Source organism: Stegodyphus dumicola, chromosome 2 (assembly GCF_044657685.1).
Source record: "Stegodyphus dumicola isolate Sdum_Otavi_A_Nest chromosome 2, ASM4465768v1".
Lineage (NCBI taxonomy): Eukaryota > Metazoa > Arthropoda > Arachnida > Araneae > Eresidae > Stegodyphus > Stegodyphus dumicola.
The window spans coordinates 221001992-221014430 of NC_140769.1; the positions used below are offsets into that span (position 1 = coordinate 221001992).

The 12439-nt window shown below is 31.4% G+C and overlaps 1 protein-coding gene and 1 long non-coding RNA gene across 2 annotated transcripts in view; one reads left to right on the plus strand and one right to left on the minus strand.

The window, feature by feature from the left end:
• The window catches only part of LOC118191018 (ATP-dependent DNA helicase DDX31), a 70635-nt gene that overhangs the window by 41055 nt on the left and 17141 nt on the right, over positions 1-12439 (plus strand). Inside the window, exons 11-12 of the mRNA XM_035361813.2 lie at positions 138-197; positions 7591-7781. Coding sequence (XP_035217704.2) covers positions 138-197; positions 7591-7781 — 251 coding nt within the window. The remainder of the gene's footprint in view (positions 1-137; positions 198-7590; positions 7782-12439) is intronic.
• LOC118191019 (uncharacterized) overlaps positions 7930-12439 on the minus strand; it is a 117292-nt gene continuing 112782 nt past the window's right edge. Inside the window, exon 4 of the long non-coding RNA XR_004758512.2 lies at positions 7930-8284. This is a non-coding gene — a long non-coding RNA (uncharacterized LOC118191019). The remainder of the gene's footprint in view (positions 8285-12439) is intronic.

A 12439-nucleotide genomic window follows, 5' to 3' on the forward strand; every position in this document is an offset into this window, starting at 1 on the left:
AACTTGGCAAATTTTGCCATGCAAACAAATTTTCTGCAGTTAAATTACTGTTCATATTCTGCCATCATTGACATTAAATAAAATGTTTGAAACTAAAATATTTGATCTAATCTTTTAATTTAATTTTCTTTATGCAGGAAAGAACTGAAATCTTCAATTCATTTAAGTCAGCAAAAGAAGGTGTCTTATTATGCACAGTAAGTTGCTGTTGTTGTTTTGCAAGTGTATTATTAAAGCTTATGTGCTTGTAATTCAATGCTGCAGGGAAAAAAGGGGGAAAGGGTTAAATATATAACTCTGAGGTTGAAATAATTTTAATTAGTTTATCAAGTATTCCTTTCTAGTAAATAAAAAGTGTTTGAGTATGCAGATTTACCAGACTTTTATAATTTTTGTGTGTCTTTGTTTAAAAGGGGAGAGAAATAAAGATTTTAAGGTTTTCTGGTTTTTAATGCTGAAATTTAAGATCATGGCACAGATATATGAAAGAGGCCTTAAGCTCTGTTATTTATATTTAAATTGAGGAAGATATTAACTTTGGGATAATTTATAAAGGAAAGTAGTATTAAATTTGTTGCTCTTGATGCTACTGATTGTAATGCATATATAAGATGTTAGTACAAATTAATGAGAAAAATATTAGTTTTTATTCCTACTTGATAAGTATGAGAATGCTTTACTTTTAAAAATTTATTTAATGAATGACCTTAGAAAACTGGTTCAATAATTGTATACATTTTAGTTTTAGAAAGCTGTAAGCAACTACTAAGATTTAACAACTTATTAAAAGTTATTTTTGGTTGAAGTTGTAGAAATTCTTCTATTCCTTAATTTCTTAATTTTATCACTGATTAATTACATTATGTATATATTCAATCTTCCTCCTAGGTAAATAGTTTTTGAGCTGCTTATGATGTAGCTAATGCTTGAGAACGTTTTTATGTTTAACAGTAAGAGTTAACTATAAAGGTATTTAAAAAAAAATAATATATAAGTGTGTGAATTGATACTTAATTTATTTTAGTATTAACCAATAACAGTTTATTATTATTTATCGTCTAATATTCTTTTTCCAAAATTGATTACTGTAAAAGCCCTTATTTTCGCGGAAATGAATATATCGGTGGAAATTTTGCGAATTTTATAAGAACAGAACCGAAAGTTAAAAAATTTCAAAAGTACCTAAGTGTGCTAGCAAGCCGGCATCTACCATCAGACGATATCGCTTCAAGAATTGTCATCGTATCGTCCAAGCCTTTGGTGGCAGTTGTTGGACCGGTTTTTTTCCTTTTCTGCTGCTGGCATTCGGGGGTGTAGGACGGGCTTTGGTCTGTCCTCTCCCTGGCCGAAATACGATGTGCCATTTTTTTCCTGCTGCTTTTTGCTGTTCCTTCAATGCTGTCTGCCATAGATGAAAATCCTTTTAGTGAGATTTTTACATGAAGATTCAAGAAAATAATTACTCCTGTTTCCTGTACATCATTGCAGAAAATAATTTTTTTGAGCTTCTTCCTCCTTTCCAGAACTCTTCGCGCGCACGTGTTTGTGAGATTTCAAACTTCCTGATTTAAAGAAGAAAATGCAGAAATACCAGGATTGATCAAGTATGCTTAATGACTGCCATCAAATTTTGATTGTTCCTTTTACACCAAGACTTTGTTTCGAGCGGATCCAGATAGATTGACTTATTTCTCCGTGCAGTGTTAACTCTAGTGATGCGCATCACTCGTGCTTGATGTTCAAATTTATTTGTCTTTATTTATATTAATACTTAATTCAATATCAAAGATGAAGAATAAAATATAATTGATTTGGTAACATACAGTTGTCATACTTTGGGGTAAGTACTTTATTTTGCTGTCCTCTGTGGGTCACATATTTTATCCCTGTCATTCGGGTTATTGCGGAAACAACGTGATGTACTCTTAATGATTGTTATAATTTCTTCGCTGATAATTAAATAAGAAATTAAAAAATATAAATATTTTGCACCACATATGGTGCCGTGGCAAAAGAAATAACTAAAAATCATTTAGTTCAGGTTGAGAATTCAAATAAAATGTGTGACCTATAGTATATTTGCTACACATATGATTTATATTGTTGGAAATTTATGATAAATGATAGGTAATATGCAATGAAAGAGTAAATCTATTTTGGATAATTCAAAAAATTCAATTTCATATGTATTGTTATATATGTGTGCATATTTAAAGAAAGTTTTAAGATATTTGAATCAAAAGCTGATTTCAGTAATTTCATTGGGTTGTGGTATGTAATGATAAAATAATGTTCAGCAGTATTAGAATCCTGAAGTGTTAATGATCAATGTACTTATATTGCATCACTAATTTGATATATGCATGGTTGAAGTTACAGGAGATCCTAATTAATTACTAAAATATTTAAAAAAAATTACCTTAACTTTGCTATCTACTCTTACATGCATGTTTGGTAAATGTATATGTAAATTATCAGAGAGAGTGCTAAGTGTTTGTGTAAAATAATGTAGATCTCAATAACATTAATATAGAAATAGCAGATTGTAAGGTAATGCAACATAAGTAACTATATTTCTTCATCCATGTCAAAACTTAAAGGTAGATCTAACATTGGTATGGCAACTTCTCTAGCTTCTGCTCTGCCCACATTTAGTGGCAACTTATCTGAAAATGTAAATTTCTTTCTTGATCAAATAAATAGTGTTGCTAAATTAGAAAAATGGTCAGAGGAAAAGAAAATAATCATTCTGAAAATAAACTGTAGGGATAAAGCTCTAGATTTCCTAATTAATGATCCAAGAGTGGCTAAGGAAAATAAATTTGAAAATTTAGAAAAATTATTAAAGAATAAATTTGCACGAGTTGAATCCTTTCAGGACATTCTACAGCAATTCTCAAACATTTCTCAAAAGTGTAACCAATCTGTTAGGGAATTAGCTGACGAGATTACTACAACAGCGACAAAATACATAAATGAAGATTCAGTTGAGGATTCTAGTTTACATAAATTAAAAGAGAAAATGAAGCTCACTAAATTTCTTGAGGCCCTCCGAACAGACATTAGGATTGAAGTTAAGAAATTAGGTCCATCTTCCTTTGATAAGGCTGTAGAATTGGCAAGTAATATAGAAAATGCATTGAATGATGAGAAAACATATTTGAACAGTATAAATGTTGAGCAAAATTTAGAGATTAATAATCTTCTCAAAGAAAGACTTGAACAGAATAAGATTATTCAGGAGCTAACAGATAAAGTAAATCAACTTTCTCAGAATAAACCTATAAATACATCTTATACAAGAATAAATCACAATACTTCTACATCTCAAAATTCTAGCAACTTTAATAGTGTATCTTGTCATATATGTAGCAAAAGACACTTAACAACAGATTGTTGGTATTTTCCTAGGCAAGACCAGCATAATTTTAGAAACAACACATTCAGGGGACACAGCCAATTTCGAAACACTTGGCGGAGGAACTATCATCCTTACAGAAATAATAGTCAATACAAAAAAGGTCAGAATAAGCATTTAAACTAGCTAAGGATTCTTGCCAGATATATTACAACAAAAATTTTAGACCCCTTGCAAGAATCCGCAGAGACTGGGGTTATAAAGAACACCTGTATAGACATCATAATCCAAGAAAGATCCAAAGTAACAGCAATAATGTCCAACACAAGTTTGCAAAAAATAAAAGATGTAATAATAGAAACTCAATCAAATTGTTGATGTCTTGTAACTCAGAAAATTCTAATTATCTGCCAATAATCAAACTTAAAATTGGTTCTCAGACTTATGAAGCTCTTCTTGATACTGGTGCTAATTTATCTTTAGTCCAACCAGATGTTATTGAGGAAATTAAACAATTCACTAAAGTTGAATTTGTTTCTCGGATGGTAAGAATAAAAACTATTGAAGAGTCATGCATCCCTTACATGTCTGCAGTTAATTTAAAATTCAAAATTTAAAGTAAATGGTTCACTAATTTATTTTATGTCACCCAAAACAATTGGAATTCTACTTATCAGATAATCCTAGGTTATGACTTCATTCAAAGTAACAAAATTTTGTTAGATTCCATAAATAAGAAACTCATAGTAGATAATACTCATTTGGACTTTGAAGAAAATTATCCCAATAAAAAATTAAGCAACTCAGTTAATGTAAGAAGAAAAAATTGTAATTTAAACTCATTAAGAATGGTTTCTAATATAACTGTCCAGCCAGGTCAATCTCAAATCATTTCTTTAGCTGTTCCTGAAGCTTTAAAACAATCCAAAGAAATTTTGCTTTCTCCAAAGCCATCAAAAAATAAATTCCATATCAATGAATCTTTACATATAGTTGATTGTCACAACCACATTCAAACTATTGTTGAAAACAACACCAATGAGAAATTGATTCTTAGGAAGAATTCTGTTATTGGAACTGCTGTGCCATTTCACTTTGAGGATATTGTTAGTCCCAAAAGTCATGAGACTTTACAAATCAACACACTAAATCTGCAAGAAGTAATTAAACTTAGAAAAGAGGAACTAAATGTATCAGACTTTAAACTAGATCATTTAAATGAACAAGCAAAAAATGAAATGATAGAATTGCTAATGAATAACTATGCTGTGTTTTCCAAATCATATAATACTTTAGGATCTACTGATAAAGTTGTACCAGAATTTAAACTTCTTCACAATTTCCCAATTCAAACTAGACCTTACCCTATTCCTAAAATTGCAAAACAGTATGCTCAACAAGAAATTGCAAAATTATTAAAAGCAGGCATAATAGAACCCTCTTCTTCAAGTTATAGTTTTCCTGTAATATTTGTTAGAAAAAAGAATTTACCTGGTGAAGATAAAAATGCACCAAAATTTCGTATGGTTGTAGATTATCGTCTATTAAACTGTATCACAGAATCATACAAAATTTGTTTACCAAAAATATCTGAGATTTTGCATAACATTGCTGGTAGGTATACACCTCTAGATACAAATAATGAACCGGCAACGGTAGATAATCCTTCACAATACTTGTTACGTCAGAGAGAACACATTAAAGCAACTAGAGAATTAGTGAAACAAAACGAAGAAAAATATTTTCAGTCTCAAAATAAAGTCGTTAAAGGCAGAGAACCACCAAAATTTAATATTGGAGATGAGGTATTTTTAAAGGCTTTACAACCACCTCATGCTTTTCAGCCAAAATTCAATGGACCTTTCAAAATAATAAAAATTTTTCGAAATAAAAACTACTTAATTCAAAACATCGAAGACTACAAAACTACAAAAATTCATTGTAGCAAATTATTTAAAAGAGTTGATCCAAGGTTCAATTTGATTAATTAAGAACATTTATTTCATCGAGCTTGTTTTTCTTGTTCACTAAGTTAGAAAAAAATAAATAATTAGAAAAACATACACACATTTGTAAGTGTTAGGAAATTAGTGGATTTATTTCCAACAAAAGAATTTTTTTTTTTGAGATTTCTTGATCAGTGTGGGTGTCGGTTGGCCACCTTCACTCACACGTTTGGTTGGCTGCAGGCTGGTCCGGGTTGACTAATGTCATGGAATTTACAAAAAAAAAAAAAAAAAAAGTGTGCAGTACACTTAGTGATCATTACAAGTAACGAGCTAGACATGAAAATTGTGCTACTAAAACAAGCTTGAGTAGTAAAATATATATACATATATAACAATAATAAAAAGAGGAAGAAGAAAATTAATGTGTTCAAAAAAAAATGAAATTGTAGAGTAATTGGTCTAGATGAATTTAGTAATTTCAAGGGCAAACTGATGTCATCCAGAAGAATTTATAGAATCTGTATAATTAGAAACTTGTCAAGAAAATGATCATTAATGCAGAGTTGTGTTTATTAACAGTGAAAATGTATGAATGTAAAAATAGGCATTAGCTTACAATTTCCATTTACAAAGAGAAAATTGTAACTTGACTACAGATTGTAATGAAAGTGTATGCTGTAATTATATGAGTAACTTGTATGATATGTATTAGTTATTAATTTTTGATTGTACTTCATATGTGTAGCACTTATCCCAGACAGTGAAATTATGATAAAATAATTTTTGACTATTTTTCATTTGATTTAACTATTATACCAGATCATACATGTAATGAGTGTTGTGCGTCAGTAAATTTATCCTGCAATGAACTGTGTTTCGATGAAATTTATCATACAGTGTTCAGCGTCACTGAAGTGCATCTAGTGCAGTGTTCATGCGGTGGTCTGTGCTTTTTCTTTGGCCGGAGGGAATGTGCTAGCAAGCCGGCATCTACCATCAGACGATATCGCTTCAAGAATTGTCATCGTATCGTCCAAGCCTTTGGTGGCAGTTGTTGGACCGGTTTTTTTCCTTTTCTGCTGCTGGCGTTCGGGGGTGTAGGACGGGCTTTGGTCTGTCCTCTCCCTGGCCGAAATACGATGTGCCATTTTTTTCCTGCTGCTTTTTGCTGTTCCTTCAATGCTGTCTGCCATAGATGAAAATCCTTTTAGTGAGATTTTTACATGAAGATTCAAGAAAATAATTACTCCTGTTTCCTGTACATCATTGCAGAAAATAATTTTTTTGAGCTTCTTCCTCCTTTCCAGAACTCTTCGCGCGCACGTGTTTGTGAGATTTCAAACTTCCTGATTTAAAGAAGAAAATGCAGAAATACCAGGATTGATCAAGTAGGCTTAATGACTGCCATCAAATTTTGATTGTTCCTTTTACACCAAGACTTTGTTTCGAGCGGATCCAGATAGATTGACTTATTTCTCCGTGCAGTGTTAACTCTAGTGATGCGCATCACTCGTGCTTGATGTTCAAATTTATTCGTCTTTATTTATATTAATACTTAATTCAATATCAAAGATGAAGAATAAAATATAATTGATTTGGTAACATACAGTTGTCATACTTTGGGGTAAGTACTTTATTTTGCTGTCCTCTGTGGGTCACATATTTTATCCCTGTCATTCGGGTTATTGCGGAAACAACGTGATGTACTCTTAATCATTGTTATAATTTCTTCGCTGATAATTACATAAGAAATTAAAAAATATAAATATTTTTACTACATACAAATATTTTCACTACTTATAGCTCTTCTTAATTAATATTTTCACCACATATGGTGCCATAATTATTTTTACTACATATACCACTATATTTTTTACTACACTAAGTAAAGTTGAGAAAGTTGAAAAAAAAAAAAAAAAAAAAAAGTGTTTCGTGAGGCTTAAATTTTTGCGATTATGACGGGCTCGCGAAAATCCCGAAAATTAAAGCCTCGCGAAAATAAGGGCCTTTACAGTATTTAATTTCTCTTGCAAAATTTCATTCATAAAAATAAATAAATGAATTCAATTTTTAATAATTAGTAATTCAGTATTAAAAAATGTAATGTTTGTTCTGGCTTCCTAGTTTAGGATTTATTTATCCTAGTTTAGGATTAGTATGAGGTTTTAATAAAGTGTATTTTGTCATTTTTCTTAGATTACCATTGCGTTTTAAAAGTTGAAACTGTATATTTCCTTTTATTATTTCCAATTATGTTTTTATTATGTCTTTTGTTGTATCTAGAATGTTGCTGCACGGGGTTTAGATTTACTTCATGTGGATTGGATTGTTCAGTATTCAGCACCATCCTCTGCCGAAATCTATGTGCACAGGGTGGGGCGAACTGCTCGTATTGGCAAGAAAGGGAATTCATTATTGTTTTTACTTCCATCAGAGAGTAATTTTGCTCACTTACTTGAGCAGCACAAAATAAGGTAAAAATTTCCATTTTTAAAAGAAAAAAAGTCTTGCAATTTGTATTTAATCTGTAATTGTTGTTGCTAATAATAATAACAACAATAATAGAATTTTAGGTGTCATTTTCCCCATATCTTAGGGAAATGACTTTTTTATTATTATGGCACTTGTTTGCTAAGCACAAAGTTGATGCCATGATTATTGTTAAATACATGTTTACTTCTCACGTATACTTTGAGGTTTATATGTTCCTTCCATTGCATTTAGTATGACATCAGAAGCATTTTCTTATCCCAAGGGCTTTCATCACATAAACTCTGCAATGTAAGACTCATGATCGTAGTGGACCATGCCTCGCTGATTTTATTTCTGGTTTATTTTGTGTAAAATGTCCCTAACCTGCATTTCCCAATTTCTCTGTTTTATATACTCACGAACAGTCTGAATAATTCATCAATTTTTCTTGTATGTGGTCAACAATTTTTGCCATTTACTTCACATCACCTCACCACATCAGAACCTGAAAAAGAAGAAATTCATCAGTTTTTTTTTTTTTTTTTTTTTTTTTTGGCATAACCTGCCAAGTATCCAGTATCGGGATAGAATCTTGCTGGCTTTGTTTTTTCCCTGTATGATTTTTTTGTTTGTAAAATGCATCTTTCTTGAAAGAAAAATATAACACCTTTCTCACTTTTTAGTGAATAAAAAATTAACTGCATAAAAAAAAAATGGAAATATATTAACATGAGAAATACTCATTCTTGGGATGAGAGAATTATGAGTAATCATGAATTGTTAACTTGTATGAAAAAAAAATACGATAATATATGGTGTACTTGGAATTCATATAAGAACTGCTAGCCATTTGAAAATGGTTTACATTGGCGAAGAATCGATAATCTCTATAACATTTATGAAACATGTACCGTAATAATAAAGAAGTACCATGAATTGTATGTAATATAGAATAGAAGAGAAACATGCCAATGTGACAATTAAAATTGCAATAACAACCTTGTATTTAGCGTACATATATTAAAACACTCAATCGATTTCGAGGGCAGCTAAAGGTCCATCCTCATCAGGAGAACGAAATTACTAGAAAAGGGAAAAAGGAAGAAAAAGCATTGGCAAAGGAATCTCAGAAACACGTGGTCGTTATCAGCACACCACGTGGTCGTAATCGGATTTTTAATCAGATTTACACAGATTACACTTTTACTGAGCCAGGCTATCTGATCAAACAATAAAACATAGACTAAACAGGAGTGTGAAGGTGCAGTTGCCCCTCGCTCCCTATTTTTTGACTTCACTGATTTGTTTACTGTTTAGTCTATGTTTTATTGTTTGATCAGATAGCCTGGATCAGTAAAAGTAGGTGGCCAGTGTAAATCTGATTCAAAATCTGGTTATGACCATGTGTGTGCTAATAACGACAATGCGTTTCTGAGATTCCTTTGCCAATGCTTTAATTTTGTCCCCCCCTTTTCTAGTAATTTCGTTCTCCTGATGAGGAAGGACCTTTAGCTCCCCTCGAAATCGATTGAGTGTTTTAATATATGTACGCTAAATAAAGGGTTGTTATTGTGATTTTAATTGTATGCAATATATTGTTTTCATTTTTGTTTTAATATTAATGTGGTTTGCCCTCTGTAGAAAAACACAGTTAAAGCTATCATGTGGATACTGTAGCGTAAGAACATCCAATATAGATGAATAATCAGACCAGTGGTCTTTTAAATATTTATTTTAAAGCTTAACAAAGGTTTCTGGATTAATAAAAAGTAAAACATCTGTACAGTACAGCCATAACATACAAAACTTCCGCTTGATATGGCTTTAACAATCGCTTGCCACGACTTACCTACAGCATCCCTCTAAAACCATAATAATGCACAGAAAAGCCTCTTCCTTTCCTTTTATGTTAATTTCACAAGAAAACCAGATGGGGAGTATCCTTACGAGTTCCTTTGTTGAATTACCTTCTCCTCATTTAGCGGACACTTGGTAATTTTTCGCAAGGGAACCCACACAAGTGGGGTGTCTTTAACACATTTCCTTTGCTGGATTACCTGGTGATTAGTTCTCATGAGGACAGGAAGTTTTATAATTAAAACAGATGCTCCATCAAAAATGAGGATTGTTACGATAACTTCAAAATGTCTTATAACTTTTTGAAAGTCCAGAAATACAGGTAGATATTTATAATCTGTGAATGCTTAAAATATGTGCTCTTCATTTTTGTATATAAACAAAGGAAAGTTGATTTCTAGGAAATACAGCTTAATAAATTTAACGCCTTTTTTTAAATATATAAATATACACATAAACCTTTTAATAAAGGTACACTGAATTTATAAAATTGTTTACATGCACATCAGCATTTTCTTTTTGTGCTAAATGCAGATCATGAGTATCTGCTTTCGCTTCAGGTAAATCATTAGTTTTAATGTATATGTATATTCCATTGTTATTTAAATTAATGTTTAATGTATATTCCATTGTTATTTAAATTAATTTGAGCTTATATGATTAGCATATGCAAGTATTTATTTATTCCACAACATTTTAGATGTGAAGTTCCCTTTGTTTAGATGTGAAGTGTCCAATTTGTTTATATTCTACCAATGAATGGGCTTGACTATTTCATCAATCAACAGACATAGATTCTTAGTAGCACAATAAGTAGCACTTATTGTGATTATCTGGCATTAAAAACAGAAAGCATGGTTACCAGCAGTTAAAAAATTTAAGAAATTTTCTTAAATAGTAAACTTATTTATTTATCTATTTTTTCTGTAATTTAAGAGCATAAAAATTACTTTAAAAGTAATTTTACTGAAGTCACAAAGTTTTCTTCTAAAATACCGTACAGTCTTACAAAGGAGCCCCCTTTTTTTTTCTAAAAATTTCTCTTATTTATCCTCTATCCCCATAACATTTTCAACTAATATTATTTTCTTTGCATATTAATGTATTAAAATATTTAATAGTTTTGTATTCTATAAAGTTTGATTAAATAATTAAGGTGTGTCTGTCTCTTGATTAGTTATTTGTGTGCTCACAGTTCAAATGTAATGTAAAAGTTAGAAAGAGAAAATGTAAACAAAACTCAGGAAGGCATAATCTGTAAACCTCACCACTCTTGGATTCAAATTTTATGGATTGTTGTAATTCTGCTATGATTTCATTATACATAGCTTATTACATTTTATCCAATTTATTCAAGAGAAAAATCTCTGCCTTTTTCATTTTGCACTGACTTTCGAAAGTTAAGCATGCAATGCAAATTAGCAGTTTTCAAAAGTGTAGTTGAATTTGAGTGACTGAAAACCACTGGGGATGCAGATAACAGTATTCAAATATACATTACAGCCATTCATGACTGACTATCTGAACTTATGCCAATTGGATAGTCATTAGCAACACCAGCATTCTGAAGTTGTTTGAGGAGATTTATTTGAATCCTATATGAAGTGTTGATAAGATTCATAGAATAATTTTTCATGATTTTCATGTTTCTATGGCTGAAAAAAAAAAAAATGAATTGCAGATAGTGAGCACTAGTATATTGTCAGACACGCAATGAAGCAAAACAGTCAATCAAAGATGTCACTGTTTTCTTCGGTGTTGATCATTTGGTAATTTCACAAATGTGGAAACAGCTTTAAACAAGTCAAACAGTCCAGAGACCTTTGCCTAGTTTCCAAGTGTTATCACCCTTTCTGATAGGTTTATTGCTGTAGTGTCCATGCAGAGTTGAGTTATCTCTACAACTGCTATAGCATCACTTGGTAAAATACAGTATCTGCCAGTACTGTATACTGAAGGCTTTAGATGAAAGGAGCTGTACACCCAATTGCCAAATGTTTGCATTCTGTTAGCAACGTAGTCCGGAAAAGTAGAATTAAAATGATATTGTCAACATCTCAATTGGACTGTTCATGTATAAGTTCATATTTGCTCTGGGATCAGAAGATGATCATGCAATGGTCAGAAGAGAACAAAGCATATGGTATTAGGGCAACAACATCATTGAATATCGCATTGGGAGATGGGCTAGAATTGCTGCACATCTTTAAAGACAATTTTGTGATAGCTGTGCGATATCAGATGAAGTTCTCTTCCCCATTATGAGATTACAGTGCAGCAGTTGGTCTCGATTTATCCTAATGGATGCTAATGCCTGTTCCCAGTGAGGCTGCAACATTAATAAGTAGTGATGGCATTTTTCATTTGAAGTAGCTGCCATATTTCAACAACCTTAATCTCATTTAAAATCTTTAGTATGCCATTAAACATGCTTTTTCTTCATGTTTACCTCCTCCAGCCAATCTCAGACAATTAGAAACTGCCTTAATGGAGGAATGGCCATTGCTAACATCTGTGACAGTTGATCACCTCAATGAAAACATTTGCAGTCACTGTAAAAATTGGTTGAAGGTCTGGGGTGGTCACATACCTTATTAATGTAGGTTTTGCTTGTTTGTTTTTAGCTTTAAACATCAGTTTGTGAATGATTCTAATGTGAAGTCATCATGTCATCGTACATAAACACATTTGCTATTTTCATGTGCAGTTTGGTGTTATCCAAAGCTTTTCTTTCCCAGTTTTTATTTTTTTAACCATTGCATGCTTAATTAGCCTAGTTAGTATAGCTTGTTTCCTTACCCAG